General features: G+C 40.2%; 1 protein-coding gene across 2 annotated transcripts in view; it reads right to left on the reverse strand.

Moving 5' to 3' along the window:
* Position 1: 1 nt before the first annotated feature.
* Positions 2-20210, reverse strand: part of LOC117982082 (zinc finger protein 22-like) — a 35452-nt gene continuing 15243 nt past the window's right edge. Inside the window, exons 1-4 of one of the 2 annotated variants that reach the window (XM_034968368.2) lie at positions 3778-4027; positions 2704-2787; positions 2060-2145; positions 2-902 (exon numbers count right to left, since the gene is read on the reverse strand). In XM_034968368.2, coding sequence (XP_034824259.1) covers positions 696-902; positions 2060-2145; positions 2704-2787; positions 3778-4027 — 627 coding nt within the window. In that variant the 3' untranslated portion in view covers positions 2-695. Of the gene's footprint in view, positions 903-2059; positions 2146-2703; positions 2788-3777; positions 4028-20210 lie in introns of those variants that run through there. The other variant, XM_069498825.1, reaches the window with a different exon arrangement.

Consider the following 20210-nt stretch of genomic DNA (forward strand, 5'->3'; position numbering starts at 1 on the left):
ATTTTCTTATATGAAATAATTTTGGAAGTTTCTAGACAGACACAAAAGATTGTTTGATTAAATAACTATGATATGAAGTTATTCCATTCAAAATTGAACCTTAACAGTTTGCGTCAAGGAACAAATTTTAAACCACTAGTATACTAGAAACTTTCATTAAAAATTGAACCTTACTAATTTGCATTATCCTTAATGCAAATAAAATAAACAAATTTTAATATCCAGCCACAAGTTTTTTAATAGCTTTTAAAAGTTTAACGCAAACTATATTAACATTATGGAGAACTCAGGCATGCAGGTTTCCTCTCGATTTTTCCTTCAGCATTAAAGTAAGTACAGTTCTTGCAATTCACGAAAGCGAGTGAACTTTCGCGAATTGCAAGAACGTGTGTGTGTGCATGTCGGACCAATCAGTTGCGAGCAAGCGCTCGCAAACGCATACATTGTACCTACCTTACTTATATCGATACAACTTAACACAAGCATGAGCCACTCGCCCTCGTGAAATGCAAGAACTATATCACTATACTTAATTGCTTAAAACGCACATAACTCTCGGACCCGGATTACATAACCTCGCATAGGATCGAACCCTCAACTCAAGCAAGGGGCATTCTTCGGGGTCACACCAATTCCAACTGTAGGTATTAGTATCAAAGTACATAAAACTGAGTTTATCAAGGTTTATTCGGTACTTATTCGTAGTCGACATAATTTCGCGATTGTCTCCACCTAGGGACCGCGGGAGACATGGCGACAGGCGCGGGCCACAGGTGTCGCGGGTGTCGCGCGACCAGGCCGCCGCTGTGTCGCGCGACGTGCGCGTGCGAGGCGACGTGCGCGCGCAGCTCGCCGGGCGTCGGAAACGAGCGGGGGCACCAGCTGCATTTGTGGGGCTTGTTCTGAAATGGAAATGTAAGGGTCTTGATATAGGTAGCAAGCGCCCCGGGCGCGCGGACGGGGCGCTGTGAAGACAAAATGAAAAACAAAGAAAACGTTTATTTAAAAAATAGATGATGCCCGCGACTTCATCCGCGTGGATTTAGGGGCTTTAAAATCCTGCGGGAACTCTGAATTTCCAGGGTTAAAGGTAGCCTAAGTATATCCTTTTCCGGGATGCAAGATATATCTCTGTACAAAATTTCATCACGGTTGGGCCGTGAAAAGCTAGCAGACAGACACGACGCGACACAAAAGCATGGGGCACGCGCACTTGTGAAATGTAGGTACAGTACTTACGAGGCCGCAAATAATGTACATCGGCCTTTAGAATGACATTTCGACTTTTTAGAGCGTTGTCTCTGTCACTCATACCTATATGACGTTTTGTCGGTCTCAACGACAGAGAGAATGCTCTACAAATCCTCAAGGTCTCCTAAAGGTCTATATACATTACTTTCTGCCGCGTACTGTAAAACTACTTGCACGAAACGTTTCTGATACGAACCTCTAAGGTAGTTTGTCTGTGTACCAAACAGCCTAATCCGTCCAGTAGTTTTTGCTTGAAAGAGTGCTATTCACGAAGTTATCACACAAGCACAAAAGGATCTAGATATATTAAATGAATGGTTTCTACATAATCTACTTACAATTAATACAACTAAAGCATCTTACATGATTGTCAGTGCCAAAAACAAAAAAATACCTAACTACACACCACTTCAGATAAATAATAGTATTCTAAACAGATCTAAAATCACTCACAGGAGCATTACGAAAAGTCTCAAATTGCATTCCACCTAAAATCCGAACAATCATTTATAACGCCCTTGCTAAGTCGCATTTGGAGTACCTGATAGAAATCTGGGGATCAGCTGCACAAACACACATCAACAGATTACAAAGCTTCACATCACATGGTTCGAAAAACCGATAGACGTTGGGGTCCCTAGGTGCTGGAAAGAGCAGCGTTGGAAGACCATCCACTAAGTGGACGGATGATATCGGACGAGTCGCAGGGCGCCTCTGGATTCAGGCGTCCGGCGGGACCCATGTCCCGCAGTGGACATGTATCTGTTGTAGATGATGATGTGTCTATTCATGTAAACATGTGCGTCACCTTAGTGTGCGTCATCCGATGGTAGTAGAGGTTGGAGCTGGCCGTGAAGCATTTCCCGCACTCCGGGCACTTGTGCGGTTTCTCGCCTGAACAGTTTATTGCAGTTTATTTAATTATTCCTTCACTAGATGAAGCCCGCGTCGATCTAGGTTTTTTAAAATCCCGTGGGAACTCTTTAATTTTCCGGATCCTTCCCTGGGATATAAGCTAACTCTGTACCAAATTTCATCAAAATCGGTTGCACGGTTGGTTTTAAAAAGCTAGCAGACAGACAGACCCACTTTCGCATTTATAATATTAGTATGGATTTTTATCTTACAACTATTACTAAAATCAGAAATGTAGCGATCTGTAGAAGAACCAGAGTAGGTAACTGAAGTAGCAATATATAAATTAAAATTAAAATTAAAAAGAGCAACCGCCGAGTTTCTTGCTGGTTCTTCTCGGTAGGAACGGCATTCCGAACCAGTGGTAAATTAAAACTACCCGACGATTCGAAAGCGCTTGTAAAAAGTCTACTTAAATAAAAACATATTCTATTCTATATGCAGGGTTCATAGTTCAAAGAGCGTGATATAAAATAAAAAATACTGTCTCTTACTAAGTATGTATAGGAATACCTACTCTAGGTACTAGGTAGGTACCTGTATGTATCCTCCGATGTGTGTTGAGGGAACTGGAAGTACTGAAGCCCTTACTGCACACGTTGCAAATGTGGGGCTTCTCGCCTGCAAGCAAAGTGTACCTATTAGATCATCAATCATTACAGATATTTAACGCATACCGCTACCGGTTTATACGCGGCAATCGACATCGTACTGATGGTACACTAAATCATTTGGCAGCTCAACTTTGGCGGTAAGGTAAGTAGCCACGGCCGAAACCTCCCACTAGTCCCACTAGACCAGACCAGAGACAATAATTTAGATTTTAGATTTCCAAATAAGTAGTATTCTGTAATGACGATGAACTCTTGGTAGATGCCTTACGATTTAAAAATGCTTGTAAAAGTTTAGTTGAATAAAAATATATTTTCATTTTCATTTTAAAGAGACTTGAACTGCCTTGTTTGTTTGTGACCAGAGCCTGTTTATTTTCTAAACATAAAAGATATGAGGAGATCAGCTGTAGAACAATCAGAATAACCAGCAAGTCTAGTCTAACGGGTTGCGAAACTGAAGTGGCAATAGGTACGAGTACATAGTCAAAGTGTTGGCATATCCTTCCACTACGTAGACTGTAGGTGAAATCAAACAAGTCGCATCTTGCTGGGAGCTGCTGGATCCCAGTGGTGCAAGACCGCGTGTGGAAGTCCCTACAAGAGACCTATAGCCAGTGGATGTCTACCAGTTGACGACGTTACAACCAATGAACCAAAAGCTTAATTTGCTATAATCCGCTGTAATAGGTCGAATCTGTATGATGCAACATGCAGCATGCGAAATGCACCACCTGCTCTCCCACTGCTAACCATGCAGGGAAAAGCAGCCACTCGGCAAGCAATACGCACCACCACCACGCAGCACCACACAAATCCCAAAACACACTCGACGCACGTTTCTCCCCGACACCGGAGCATCCTCAGGAGATGAAGACCTTACAGATTCGACCTGTTTCAGCGGATTATAGCAAATTAAGCTTTTGGTTCATTGTATATCATGGACTTCCGCAAAGTAACGCCTGCTTCTATAGAACGACGACGACCTAGTTAAGTATACCTGTGTGAGTTCGCATATGGCGTTTGAGTAAAGATGGTCGGTCGAAAGTCTTCAGGCAAACTTGGCAAGGCAGTACACTCTTCACACTCGCCCTCTGAGCCACACAACCCTTATCCACCAGGTTGGTTCGCTCGTACAACTTCACCAAGTGGTCATTGAGGCCAGCGAGGAATTTGAAATCTATTACGTTCACCATTTTGCGAGATTTGCTTTTGATTGAGAGATCTAAAGGTTCGATTTGTGGATTCATGCTTGATTTGAATTTGTGATTTGTTTGCTGGTAACGCAAATTTTATGTAAGCTTAGTTTTTTGGACTTGAGCTGAAACTTATTTTGAATTTGAGTCAAGCACTGCCAGAAGTTACTACAAGTTATTAAGCTAGCACCTGCTTTTGTCGTTGGATATGAAAATGAATAGTCATTAAGCACACTGAAATGAGTTTTTTCCCAAGGATTTGTAGATATACTTACTCACTTAATTTTAGGTCAGTAAGTAGTAAGTAGTATCTATTCAAAAATTTATGGCAAGTAGTTAGATTTTTGTTATTAGGTACAACAAAATTTAAACACCAATAATTATTAGGATCTGAAAAAAGAGTTTTCAGTAACTTTAGAAAATCTGTATAATTTCGTAGTAGGATTTTCATGACCTAAATTCTTCAAGATAACAAGATTAGATTCTGTTCAGGGTTTTGATTAATTAATGATTACTTAATTAACACAGTTTATAACACCTTTTAACCGACGCGGACGTCAGAAAGGAGGAGGTAACTTATTTCTCAAGCTTCGGAAAATGTGATTTCCTATCGAATCTCCATAGATAACTGGTATCAGTTTTTTCGCATTCACCCTTAAATACCGTCAAGGGTTGACGCGTACAAATGACGATGTTAACACCGCTCGGTATTGAATTGTGTAACGTTTCGAGGATCGTTTGGATCATTGTAGAAGGCAACAATGAGTTTTGTAGAGCACCGGCCACTAATCGACGTGATTTGACGGTTTTTACGCAAATTGCTAGGAGGTGGGAACGGTGGATGCGTGTTTATGCTGGGCAGCTTGTGCTAGGAATCTTCAGCGTTGCGTTTAGTCTCTATATGCCATTAAGGAGTTAGGAGTAAAACGAAACTTTAAAACCCAATATGGGAACCCATTTGTTCCAATATTATGGCGTCTAGTGTGCACCATAATGTGAGTAAATTGAAAAATTAAAAAGAGCAACCGCCGAGTTTCTTGCTGGTTCTTCTCGGTAGGAACGGCATTCCGAACCAGTGGTAAGTTAAAACTACCTGACTATTCATAAGCACTTGTAAAAAGTTTACATGAATAAAAAAAAACATTCTATTCTATTCTATTCATAGTAGTTTTTTCATAACTTTAAAATCTATAGTACCTACCTAGCACTCCGAGGATTCAAAATCGAGGCAACAGACAAATCTATTGGTATTAGAATAATTAAAATATGTCCACGCGTTTAGGTACTAGAGCCAGCGCTACAAAGGAATAAATTTTTTTTTTGTAGAAACCAAAGGGGTATGGGTTTAATAAAAACTGCCAAACCCCTTCCAGGTTAGCCCGCTATCATCTTAGACTGCGTCATCACTTACCACCAGGTGAGATTGCAGTCAAGGGCTAACTTGTATCTGAATAAATAAAAAAAACAATAACATAAGATATAGACTGATGAACACACATAACCACTATTTTGCGTTGCCAGTCACGTAAATAAAATGTATGTATGTATGTATGTAATAAACACAAGTCCGCCCACATATGGAGTAGGTACTTACTGCTCACAACTTTGGGCCGGAGCACCCCAGTACCAACTCCTTCCGTTTGATCGGATCCAAAAGCGGGCTATTCGACTTGTGGACGATCCCAAACTAACCGGCTCGTTGGAAAGCTTGAAGCACCGCAGAGATGTAAGCTCTCTATGTGTGTTCTATCTATCTATCTATAAAAGCTTTTTGACCTCATTCCACCGTCCTTTTTCTACAACCGCACCGCGCGCCATCATAAGCAATTGAAGTAGGTACACCAGACACCACCTGGGTGTCTGGTGTACTTCGACTGACCGTTGGACAAGATCCTTTTTTCCACGCACATGCAAACTGTGGAATCAACTTCCATCGGCGGTGTTCCCTTTAGATTACAACCATATGGGGTTATTCAAGGGGCGGATCAACAAATTCCTGAAAGGCATCGGCAGTTCCTCTGGTGCTGCAAATGTTCATGGGTGGCGGTAGTCACTTAACATCAGGTGACTCGTTCATGCTCTGCTCTGCTCATTTGCTTGCTATCTCTATTAAAAAAAATGTTACCTCATCCATTTTTCATTTTCATTTTTCCTCCGTGCGTTGTATTGAAGAAAACGTAATCGGTTATAAAGGTGACGAGGCATCAAAATGTTTGTATTGAGGCATTGTGAGCAGACGAGGCGGGTATCGATGTATACACTAGATACCGGCGGTATTGTGGCCGCGGTATCGATGCTATACACTAGATATACCGGCGGTATTGTGGACACACAAAGAGGACACATTTCCGATTGCCCCCGAGCTTATGGCGATGTCGTGCTGTTGTTTGCTTATGGCGATTAGAGCAGTTGATTATAGCGTACGCGGCGGCGCGCGGCGTGGCGGAAAGGGCCAAGAGCATCGATATTTAAATGAAAGAAAGAAAAGACGTTTATTTATACAATTGTGGCACACATCACAACTTAAAGCTAAGAGCTGGTTATTCCGGCGCTTCTTCCACCTGAGAACAAGCAAAAGAAGCGCCGGAACAAACTGTCATATTGTGTGGCACAACCCGAAAAAAGGGTCTCAGCTCAGCATTATGCCAAGATGATGCATTATGTCAAATGACAAGATATGGTCAAGCGAACAAAATTTTTCACGGTTTAGAAACCAAACAAATCAGCGCCACCTCTTAGATACTAATGAACGACCGTGCGTCGAGTGTGTTTTGGGATTTGTGTGGTGCTGCCTGGTGGTGGTGCGTACTGCTTGCTTGGTGGCTGGCTTTTCCTGCATGTTGCACGCTTCTGGTTCATTGTATGACATTGGTTGGTGGTACATTGCTGCGTCACTGATGATAAGTAGCAAAATAATTTTTCGTATAGGAAACCTTCAATGGATTAAAAATACTTAGTACACATTACATATGTCTATGAGCTATATTCTATAGTACGTGACAGGTCGAGGTGGTAATCGGGTAGGGCACTCCCCGCACACCCGCACGCCCCCCACGCTAACCCAGTGCGGGTGTGCCCGGCTTTCCCCCGCCTCATAACCCCATCTCAACCTGTCGCGGACTATAGCTGGATAAGAAGCTGTGATAGCCTAGTGGGTAGGACGTCCGCCTCCTAATCGGAGGTCGTGGGTTCGGTTCCGCACAGCCCCCGCGCTAGCCCGGTGCGGCCGAGCCTTGGTGACGTGCGGGTAATATACTATGTACTGCCAGGTGAGATCGCAGGTAGAGGCTAACTTGTCGTTGTCGCCGTCATCAACCAACAGACGTCCACAGCTGGATATAAATCTCTTGCTTTTGTGAAGGAAAATACAGTGAGGAAATCTGCATGCCCGAGAGTTCTCTATAATGAAAAAAGAAGAATAAAGAAAACTAGTTTATTCATCTTATGCCTAAGGTACAAACAAACTTAAAATTAATGGTTACTAGGTAGTAGTTAGTAGGTAATAAAAATACTTAATAATTAGGTAATTTAATTTAAAATGAGTTCTTGCACCCACTTGGCACAGGATGAAATGGCCCCAGCTCAGCATTAATGCTGCAATAATGTTCTCAAAGGTGTGATTGGCAAACCGCGTGCGTGCCAGCGCGCCAGCGTAGTAGACTGCGGCCTTCGCTTCGTATTGTTGAGCCAGCGAGGGCGTCGATTCTATCCCGGTTCAATTTCCTGTTTTCTATGTCCTGTGTGCGGTTATTGGGTCACTTCAAGTATAATAAAGTTTAATTTGTGTGATTGCTGTTATAGCGATCGGAGGTGATATCACTGATATCGCATTTTATATTGTGGTGGAATAATAGCAATAAAAAACCGACCAAATGCGAGTCAGACTCGCGCACTGAGGGTTCCGTACTACAATCGTATTTTACCGATATTTTGCACGTTAAGTAAATCAAAAACTATTATGCCTAAAAATAAATAAAAATCTGTTTTAAGTAGAAGTAAAGCCCTTTCATATGATACCCCACTTGGTATAGGTAGTTATCTGACTTTGGAAGTTGAAAATAGCAATATTTGTTCATGAACACATTTAATTTTTTTTCTTATGATGTAACCACAAATTCACGGTTTTTAGATTTTTCCCTTCATGACTGGTATAAGATCTACCTTCCTGCCAAATTTCATGATTCTAGGTCAACGGTAAGTACGCTATAGGTTTCTTGACAGACAGATAGAGAGACACACAACAAAGTGATCCTATATAAGGGTTCCGTTTTTCCTTTTGAGGTACGGAACCCTAAAAATATGTGAAGCTATTTACAATATTGGTTTCGATCTTTAGGTGTTTTATCAATATTTAGCAATTTGCCGCAGGTTAAAGTTAAAACATCATCATCATCATCATCAACAACCAATCGCCGGCTCATAGCACGGGTCTCCTGTCCGAATGAGAACGAGATGGCAATCGGGGTGGTGACATCCAGCACGATGCGGGATAGTGCGTTGGGCGTCCCCTTAGCTCGCCTCATACCCCGATTGCCATCTCGACCAGTCGCGAACTATCTATATGTAAATAGGTAGGTATATAAGTTATTTTTACCTCCTCAAAGACCTGCAATGTAAGATGCAAATTGCAAAGTGAAACGAGAATAAAAATAAATAAAAATAAAAAGTGCTTCCGATTCAAATTCCTTCTTATTCAAATGCGTTTGTAAATCGGATTTTCTTTCTTTCCTCTTGTTAAGAGCGCTTGTTTAACTTTGCCTCGCTTTCGCAGTTCTATTTATTTGCTGTACCTACTGTAGGTACCTACTTACCTATTGTTTTGTTAAGAGCTAAAATAAAAGTTTGTACAGCGAAACAGGAATGGAAAATAATCAATTTAAGTACTTACCTTTTTTTTTATTATTATTACAATAAAACTTAGAGTTAGCCTTATCTAATTACTATATAAATCATGACCGCGTGGAATGGTGCCAAGAATACTGGCTGCATTTCCGCGCTGGACAGCCAGGCTGATCCGTTGCGCAAAAAATGAGCCAGCCCTTCTGTCACCAGATGAGGCTATTAACCGCGGTGAAATGTCTCGTAAAAAAATTTTAGCACTAAGACTCCATGGCCCCAGGGTCTCCACGGCAAACGGCACAAAAATGTAACTCTCTATAAGAGAGGCATACTTGCGCCGCTTGCCGTTTTCAGCTGTTTCTGCTGCGGCTCCCGGTCTTGATGCTGTCTTCCTGATATGACACGGGGCCAATGTGTCAACGCAAGTTGCGTCCCACATTAGCGCCCGTCCCCGTTCCCAGGGAACCAGCGTCAATCCATCAGGTCTCTTGCCATCATCCCGACTAATCCCTGCCGGCTCAATGAGCGCAGTACTTACCTACTTAGATATTTTTTGCAAGTAATTTTCGCCTATGGGGAGGTTGTTTTTCATTTTCTCGTAGACCATGATTTTTTCCATGAATTATCTAGAATCTAGATAATAATCTGTAATAGGTACAATAAAGTAGCTTACTTACAAACTTACTCAACTTACCTATTTATTTTCTGTAACATGTGTAGACAGAGACTGTAGATCCCCGCCGCTGCCCGCTTGTCCTCACGCTGAGATATCAAAAAATATCCTCAAACTGATTTTTCCTCGAAAGATTCTCATGTAAAAATGTAGGTTTGTCTCATCTAATCTTTAGGGTTGCACTACTTTAAGAAAAAAAATCTGCGTCACGACCTGGCATAGCCGCGGCCGAAGAACCCAGCGGCGCGGCGCACCTGCGCGTCGCCTGGTGCCTGGGTCACGGCCCACGGCAACACCGAAGCATCTGATGGCTGGTACCCCGCCGCGGCCGAAGCCTCCCAAGTATGTAGGTACCACTTGACCAGAACTGGAGAAAAATTATTTTTTACCCAGTCCAGAATACTATAATCTTTCTACTTACAATAAGACATTTTTGTTTACTAACCTAATCCTAACCACAGAGAAAGTTTCTGTGATGTGTGTTTGTGTGTGTTTCCCTTTCCACTAGTGAAATAGATAGTAGATCATTGGTACCTAAATTATTTTGACGATTCAAAAACATTTGTAAAAGTTTATTTGAATAGAAATATATTCTATTCTGTTCATAAAATAGAAAATAACTAAAGAAGGTCGCAAATAGGGCAATATCGAGTGCAAATTGATCCCTCATGATCGCAGCCTCGCCATAGAGAGGCCATTAAAGCCTCCACAGAGAATGCCTGCTGCCCGCTGCCCGCTCGTCTTCACACTGAGATATCAAAAAATACATCCGGCCGGCCTCCAGCCGCTTTATTAAGAATAAATTTAGGGTCCCACCATGATTTTGAGTCATAAGCGACAAGAGATTTTCTTGCACGACATCCCAAAAAAAGGAGTGTAATGTTTTCATTTTTAACCGACTTCCAAAAAGGAGGTGGTTCTCAATTCAGCCCGATTTTTTATTTTATTTATGTAGGTATGTACATCGATTTTTCGTCGAGGTTTCTGGACCGATTCGTAATTTTTTTTTAGCCAACAGAGGAAGTTTCCGTGGTGGTCCCATTTAAGTTTCTGGATCCAACTCTTTAATCCTGATGCTGCAGGATTAATGCTCGTCTAAGTTATCAAGATTCAGGAAGTGTTTACAGTGAAATTAATGTTGTAGGTATCAAACAACGACTTCATACTTGGACTCCAAGTCCCAACTCCTCAACCCTGATGATACAGCATTCCTAAACTATAGTGATTCAGAAACTGCGGATGATGCAATATTATTTTTTGTGCCAAGCATAGACTACAGTTACACCATTGAACTTCGGATCCTAACTCCTCAATCCTGATGCTGCAAGTTACTGAACTCCTAAGCTGTGGGGATTCGGGAATTTCTGATGGTGAATTGATATTTTAGGTATCAAGCTACGGCTTTATGATTACACTTCAAGTCCGAAATCCTCAAACCTGATGATGCATGGTATAGCATTCCTAAACCATAGAGATTCACGAACTGTTCCTGGTGAAATAACATTGTAAATGCCGAGCATAGACTTTGTTATTAAATTCTAAGTCCCAAGTCTTAAATCCTGATGCTGGAAGGTACTGAACTCCTAATCCGTGTGGATTTAGAAGGACTTACACTAAAAAGCTTGAAAGAAAAATAGTAGATTATTAACCAAGGGGATAAAGCAGTGTCTTCTGTCGCGGGTGACGATTTAAATCGCGAGCGTAACGAAGGACTTGAGGTTTACTCCCGAGCGTAGCGAGGGTGTTAAAAACTTAAATCACGAGCGAAGCGAGGGATTTAAGACGAGTCCTGAGTGTAGCGAGGGATTTAAGTTCACCCAAGACTTTATCACCGAGCCTTGTAAGCTGCCTGTGAGCCTGTGAGCTCCGCTCCGCTTCAGTGGACAGGCACCCTAAGGGTGCCTGTCCACTGAAGCGGAGCGGAGCGGAGACGTATATAGTTGACCAATCAGAGTTTTGTCAGATGACGGAATAAAATTATCACGTTATTTACCGACAATCTGATTGGTCTGCTCAACACATCTCTGCTTCGCTCCGCTTCAGTGGACAGGTACCCTAAGACAGCTTTATCACCGAGGTAAATACTATACTTTTCGTACCATTTGCGAAAAAATTAACACAATAATAATATGATATAAGCATTTATTAAACGTATTTTTAGAACATTAACTTATTTACTAAAATAAATTAAAATAAACTTAACGTTTATGTATTTGAAGAAAATAAAAACGCGGCAAATTCCTAGACTAATATTTTTTTGTCGGAAAAGCAAAGGCATCAAGCTCATACGGCCTCGTCGGTTTTCGTAATTTTATTTAATAATCATAACTGCATAATAAATGCGTATTCCTTTTTCAAAAAGATGTATAATGCTTTATATACAAACTCAATGGTGTAAACCTTCGTGGTTTTTGCTGTGTCTAAATTGGATTTGTTAAACATTCTTTATGTTAGTACCTAATTAAAAAAAAACATAGATGTAGTCTGTCTGTCTGGTGGGAGGCCTCGGCCGTGGCTAGTTACCACCCTACCGGCAAAGCCGTGCCGCCAAGCAATTTAGCGTTCCGGTATGATGCCGTGTAGAAACCAAAGGTGTATGGGTTTAATAAAAATTACCATACTCCTTCCAAGTTAGCCCGCTCCCTCCTTAGACTGCATCGTCACTTACCATTAGGTGAGATTGCAGTCAAGGGCTATCTTGTATCTAAATAAATAAAAAAAAAAAAAAAAGTTCAGTATAAATTTCGGTACCTAAGTATTCCAAATTTAAATCACATTCTCTCCCTAGGGGATGAATGAAATTCAGTACAATTTTCTTTCCCTGTTTTTAACAGATTAAAAATGACTATTGTTATGTACGCTTTTTGTGGCATTGAATGACATTTTTTTGAGCAAGTGGTACGAAAAAAATATTTTCAAATCGCTTCAGGTTGTGTCGGGTAGGGCAGCAATAGTGCTCGGCGCCTACCTTCAGGCTAATGCATTAATGCAGGAGGCGCACGATCGATGCGCGGTGTAATCCGCCAAATATTGCGAGGAACCGTTTGTTTTTATAGCAGGCCCTTTGTTGCTGCTCCTCAAAAGAACTTTATGTCGTTTTTGATCTTAAATCCATAAACTCGTATAAATGAAAGGGAAAACTTAAATATCATCTTTATACCCAGCTAAGTTTGTTGTGGGCTTCTTCTCAGAACAGAGAGCATTTGGAACCCTCGTGGCTCTTTTTAAGTTTACGTACTTAATTTTTTTATTCACATAGGTATCTACAATAAGTTAGTCCTTGACTGCAATCTCACCTGGTGGTAAGTGATGATGCAATCTAAGATGAATGTGGGCCAACCTGGAAGGGGTATGGCAGTTTTTATTAAATCCACACCCCTTTGGTTTCTACACGGCATCGTACCGGAACGCTAAGTCCCTTGGCGGTGGTTTTAAATTTTAATTCGATTTGACATGTGATTTAACCACAAATTCAAGGTTTTCAGATTTATTCCTTTACTTTACCATAAGACTTACCTACTTACCTACCTACCAAATTTCATGCTTCTAGCCTTCTAGGTCAACGGAAAGTACTTAGGTACCCACCTATTATACATACTTATACTTAGGTTTTCTTAACAGACACGACAGACAGACAACAAAGTGATCCTATAAGGGTTATTTTTTTCCTTTTGTGGTACGGAACTCTAAAAATGAAAAAGCAGTGTTAGAATAGGGTTACCTAAAGATTTCGGCGTCTTATGTTTTGGGGAGTCCAGGATTCGATCTCGGGCACGCATATCTACAGTTCTCCAAAATATTTTCAAAAGATACTGATCGGTATCTACTTACCTACTTACTTAGTTACGAACGCAAAAACGTGTCTTCAAAAAAATCTTTTCTAGGTAGGTATGGCCCACCCTTGTTTGGTACAGAGATAGTTCGCATCCCGGAGATGAACACCGAGAAACTTTTGAGCTTGGAAAACCACGGGAATCTAAGAAACTTAAATCTACGTGAAATCGCGAGCATCACGTAAGTAGTTAGGGTTCCGTACGTATCTCCAGAAAAAAGAATCCTTATAGGATCACTTAGTTGTAAGGTACGTTAGTACTATAATTATTCCTATCTTCTGATGTGGTATAGGGTACTTACTTCCGGTTGACCTAAAATCATGGAATTTGGCAGGTAGGTAGCAATAGGTATCTTATAGCACAAGTAGGTATCTACCTACCTAAAGGGAGAAATCCTAAAACCGTGAATTTCTGGTTATAGACGTACCAACATCACAAAAAAAGTGTTATACCTACTTACTTATTATCTTTATGATGGTACGGAACCCTTCGTGTGTGAGTGCAACTCGCACTTGACCGGTTTTCATCACTACCCCTATTAGGTATAAATATGTGAAAGTGTGTTTGTTTGTTTCTTGGTTTGTCCTTTAATCACGTCGCAACGGAGCAACGAGTCGACGTGATTTTTTGCATGGGTATAGTTTAAGACCTGGAAAGGGACATGTCTACTTTTTATCCCGGAAAATCAAAGAGTTCCCACGGGATTTTCAAAAACTTAAATCCACGCGTACTTACGAAGTCGCGGGCATCAGCTAGTTTATCTATAGGTAAATATCTAGGTACGTCTGTAAAACTCTTCTCTAGCAATAAAACTAATAAAACGAGTCTTAAAAACACCCAAGTAACTTGGAGAGGGATCGTAGTAGTTACGTGGTGGCAATAAAAGTGGATAAAAACAAGATGGGTGGGCGTGGCGTGCGGTGGGCGGGGCGCGGCGAGGGGGCGGGGCGTGGAAACCATGTCAAGAGGCTTTTAGCGATATTTGTTTTTCATTCCCAGTATATTTACTGGACTCGGGTTCGAGATAAAATTTCGCGGACATTATTTGCTTTTGCTCGGTTTTATTTCATCGTACACTGAGGTACCTAAGTACCTACTTCTCTTTCTGGGCTTCTGCCATTGGATTGTTTTTATATTACGTAGACGTATACTTTACCTACGGCAGTTTCTGCGGATTTTCTACGTCTGTTTTTTATATGTGCTAGCTTTGTAGAATAAAATAGAATAGAAATACTTATATTTTTATTCATATAAACTTCTACGAGAAGGTAGGTACCTACAGTAAACGTATATACGTAGGTAAGTACTTAGGTATCATCGAATGCATCTACCACTGATTCGGAATGCCTTTCCTACCGAGAAGAACCAGCAAGAAACTCTGCGGTTGCTCTTTTCAAAGATTATTACACCTAGTACCAGTGGCGTCCACAGACATTTAAGCCAGGGTAGGCAGGGTAGGTAAGGTAGGGTTAGGTAGGAACCTGTTTACTGGCAGGTCATCATGAAAAATATGCTGAGTTATTACAACTGGGGTACGCAGTGCATGTACTTATGCCTCTATGACCTGCACGCCACAGCCTAATACCTACCTACCTATACCTATCTACTTATTAGTTTTTTTTTTATTTTTATTTTTTTTATTCAGATAAAAGTTAGCCCTTGACTGCAATCTCACCTGATGGTAAGTGATGATGCAGTCTAAGATGATAGCGGGCTAACCTTGAAGGGGTATGGCAGTTTTTATTAAACCCATACCCCTTTGGTTTCTACGCGGCATCGTACCGGAACGCTAAATCGCTTGGCGGCACGGCTTTGCCGGTAGGGTGGTAACTAGCCACGGCCGAAGCCTTCCACCAGACCAGACCAGAAATTTAGAAATTATAAAATTCCAAACCCCTGCCAGGAATCGAACCCGGGACCTCCCACTAATAAGACCACAACGCTCACCACTGCGCCAGGGAGGTATATATACTAAGTATATCTATCTACCCATGCCATGAATACTTGCACGAATTATTGTCCATGCATGAATACAAGTAGGTACTTACCTACTTATTATGCATTTTTCAAGAGTGCCTCGTACGAATCACGATGAATAGCGTTGAAAGACCTTCACTAGGTAGACAGTTGCACAGGGAGCCGCTGAATTCAGGTGGCGCAAGACCGTGGATGTGGATACTTAGTGTAGAAGTCCTTACAAGAGACCTATGTCGAGCTGTGGACGTCTATCGGTTAACGATGACGACTACGACGCTACCTACCCGTGATATTTCTTATTATAAAGGAGTAAGATATTATTATTATTATAGTTGTAAAAATAAAAAACAAAGGACAAAAAAATGATTAGGTATTACCTAAAAACATAGCTAAACTAACAAAATATGGATAATGTTGAGTGTTGCCTTAATAAAAAAAATTAAGAAATTATTTATTACTAGCTTATGCTCGCGACTTCGTCCGCGTGGACTACACAAATTTCAAACCCCTATTTCACCCCCTTAGGGGTTGAATTTTCAAAAATCCTTTCTTAGCGGATGCCTACGTCATAATACTTAGCTATCTGCATGCCAAATTTCAGCCCGATCCGTCCAGTAGTTTAAGCTGTGCGTTGATAGATCAGTCAGTCAGTCAGTCAGTCATTCAGTCAGTCAGTCAGTCACCTTTTCCTTTTATATATTTAGATTCTTACACGTCAATCTGTTAGATATGAATAGATTGTCCTCTAAAGCTAATTTGAATCCATACTAATACCTATTTTAAATGCGAAAGTGTGTCTGTCTGTCTGTCTTTTTGTCTTTTCCCACGTTCCCACGGGATTTTAAAAAATCCTAAATCCACGCGTAGGTACGAAGTCGCGGGCATCAGCTAGATTTCAAAATGACGTTTTGTAACGTGAATTGTGAAGTAGGTCATTGAAAGGATTAAAAATTCATGATACGGTAAATACGAGGGAATCTATTGTGTTAAAAGGTATGCTATGCCTTCTCAGCAACAACATCTATGTAAATTTTTGAAAATTCAACCCCCAAAAGGGTAAAATATGGGTTCTAAACTTGTGTAAGTAGGTAGGTACTTATGTCTATATGTGAAAACCTGAAGTATCTGTATCTAATATCTATGCCTACTTAAGTATAGGTACATATAAAATTCAAAGTCCTGTCTGACTGACTGACTTACGCACAGCCTAAACAGCTAGTCCATAGGACAAGAAAATTTGGTGGGTGTGTTCTTTGTAAAAAGTAGGTACCTGTCTACTAAGGATTTTTCGAAATTCCACCCTTATTGGGTTAAATGAGTGTTTGAAAGGGGAATGCCAGGCGGGCATAGCACATAGGTGCCCACACATGAAACTAAGTATATGAAATCAACAGTAACTATAATATAGCAATTAACTGGTAAAAATATGAGTTTCAATGTTACAAATTATTTTTATTCTTTATTTTTCATAGGATCGATTTTGATCGACGATTTGACGATCGATAATTGAACGATCTTAAAACAGCCCAAATTGACCCCATGACGACCCAAAATAGAACAACTTGGAGAAATATGGTTAGGAGAGCCGACCCCAACTAACATGGGAAAAGGCTAGGCATATATATATTTCATACGATCGATTTTCAAATTGTACAAACGCATCGTACTTATATAGGCCTAGTAAGGTTTTTCCACTTGATAATTAATGGTTTTAAATATATGTATCATACATATTGAAGTATAAAAAACTTAAAAAATTTGAACAAAAATTATATACCTACCTATAATTTTTCACAATAAGTAAGAATAATATGCTGGGCACTTTTAGGCCAAATCTTGGTATTGCCCTTTATGTATCTAATATATCTAATAAATTTTCATTTCATTTCATAAATATTATAGACTAGATAATGCCCGCGACTTCGTCCGCGTGGATTTAGGATTTAAAAATCCCGTGGGAACTCTTTGATTTGTCTATTTGTGAATTTCCGGAATAAAAGTAGCCTATGTCCTTCCCCGGGATGCAAGCTATAGGTATCTGTACCAAATTTCGTTAAAATCGGTTAAACGGATGGGCCGTGAAAGTCTAACAGACAGACAGACAAACAGACAGACATACTTTCGCATTTATAATATTAAGTATGGATGGCAAGTAGATGCCTACTCGTCCGATATATTATTTTGTAGCAATAAGCTCCCCCCAAGCGACGGCATTTCTTTCAATTTCATCATGTTTATTTAAATGGGGTTTGTATAACAGTCTGTACGACGCTTTAATATGTACAGGGACATTCTTATTATCTTGTCGGAGGCGCGTGCCCTTTTTACTACGGTTTTCTTGTTCTTAACTTAACTTGACTCTAAATTCAAACGTCGAAAAAAAAAACAATTATAAAAATAATTTTTTGTTTAGAACATGTTTAAAACTGTTTTTTAGCAAATAACTAACATAAATGTTTTCCCGGTGCGTGCCTAAAATTTTTAATCGTCGCCCAATAATCAACTCTGAAGATGCAAGAGAAATGCGCGAAAAAAATTAAAAACCAGCCAAGTGCGAGTCAGGCTCGCGCAATGAGGGTTCCGTACTACAGTCGTATTTTTTCGACATTTTGCACGATAATTCAAAAACTATGATGCATAAAAATAAATAAAAATCTGTTTTAGAATGTACAGGTGAAGACCTTTCATATGATATAGTCACTCACTTCGAAAGTTGAAAATAAGCCTAATTATTAGTTCATGACCACAATTTAATTTTTTTTATGTGATCTAACCCCAAATTCACGGTTTTCAGATTTTTCCCCAAATGTCAGCTATAAGATCTACCTACCTGCCAAATTTCATGATTCTAGGTCAACGGAAAGTACCCTGTAGGTTTCTTGACAGACAGACAGACAGACAGACAGACAGACAGACAGACAATAAAGTGATCCTATAAGGGTTCCGTTTTTCCTTTTGAGGTACGGAACCCTAAAAATAAAGAAAACAGAACAATTAATCTACAAAATTTGCTATTTGGGCTTTTATTTTCTTTGGGATTTTTAAAATTTTACTCCCTCGCCGATTTTTTAAAATTCTATAGGTAGGTAGGTAAATTCTATTTACCTACGTGCAAACTGCAAAGCTGGGGTGGGATAGCTAATTTATTTAAAAGTTATCTCGTTACGTAAAAGTTATCTCGTGCTGGTTTCAAATAATTTTGCACGCCATGTTTGGCAGGATATGTAACTGATTAGGCCTAATTTTAAGACCCCATGTAAACAATATACATGTACCTACCTACCATATCTGACCAAAATAATTGAATGATTATGACTATGATTATTATAACGTTGGTAGCAATGGAGACAGTGTCAAAATATACCCGCGCGGTACTTTTCCAATTTCGCGTCGTCGACGCGTCGGGAAAAATCCTCTTTTGATTTATTTTTTAATTCAGCGTCTCATTTCAATGTAGCAGCAATCTACCGAGGCGGCTCCGACAGGCATTTGTACCTGTCCTGTCTAAACTTGTCTCTATGGTAATGTCTTATGCTAATCGTGTATCCACTTCTATCCAATTTTATTTGAGTGTTTTTCAGAGCTCTTTGATTTACGATGTATAACAAATTCCAATTTGAAATTCAACGTTTTATTTTTAGCTGAAAATTGCCAAACAAGCTAAATAAGCTTAAGCTAACTATGAAGAATCATACTTCAACGCAGGAATCATCAAAATCGCTTGGCAGTAAGGGAACTATAACCAAGACCGAAGCCTCAGATGGGTCCCACCAGATCATTCTTTTTCTTCTCAATCATTCACTCTTGACAGAGTGGTCGTGGCTATGAATTCTTCATTGCTGCTTCAGTGCGATCTCCCTCCACCGACTTCCACCAGATTAGACTAAGCCAGATTATAATAATGTAATCCTATCTGTATCCGAAATTCTCTTGCAGAAAATTGAATCCGGTACCTCCCACTTGTTTACCAGGTTCACCACTGCACCAGAGAGGTCGTCAAGAGCAGGGAGGGGGTCGGCAAGATGGCGCAAAAAGCGCAAAGTAACAGATGATCCTCATTTAAATATCTGCGAGGGACAGCGCCCGTGTTTAGGAGTTACTAAAACAAGCGGCGGCGCACACTACGCGAGATTTGATACCTATTATCTAGGTATGTCTATAACCTACGCGACACAGGTTGTCTAAAAACGAATAAGTAGGTATACTGTAATTAACAAAAGTCAAATTGTGATTAAGAAAATAAACTTAGAACGTAGTACATAGTTAATTGAAAGGAACTCTTTACTTTTTTTGTAAAAAAAAAATATTTCAAAATTTTTAGTGGCCTCATGTATTAAAATAATTATGCTATGCCTGGTTTTAAAATCTACCGTTTACCAAGCTATTACACTGATCGCGAGCAATTTACTCTTATCCGTTGAGGAGTTCCATTATCCATCTCCGAAGATGTTCATCAGATCATCACCAAATTTATATGGGACCATTTTGCAAGTAGGTATACCTACCCTTTCAAACAAAAAAATAATTTTCAAAATCGGTCCAGGCGTCTTCAAGGAATCGGGGAACATACGTACATAGAAAAAAAAGAAAAAAAAAAGATTGAGTTTTTGAAGTCGGTTTAAAACCGTGATAACGGATTTTGTCTCTACTCATGCTTTTATCTTCTATATATATAAAAGGAAAAGGTGACTGACTGACTGACTGACTGACTGAATGACTGACTGACTGACTGACTGATCTATCAACGCACAGCTCAAACTACTAGACGGATCGGGCTGAAATTTGGCATGCAGATAGCTATTATGACGTAGGCATCCGCTAAGAAAGAATTTTTGAAAATTCAACTCCTAAGGGGGTGAAATAAGGGTTGAAAATTTGTGCAGTCCACGTGGACGAAGTCGCGGGCATAAGCTAG

The sequence above is a fragment of the Maniola hyperantus genome, chromosome 5, assembly GCF_902806685.2.
Source record: "Maniola hyperantus chromosome 5, iAphHyp1.2, whole genome shotgun sequence".
NCBI classification, from domain to species: domain Eukaryota; kingdom Metazoa; phylum Arthropoda; class Insecta; order Lepidoptera; family Nymphalidae; genus Maniola; species Maniola hyperantus.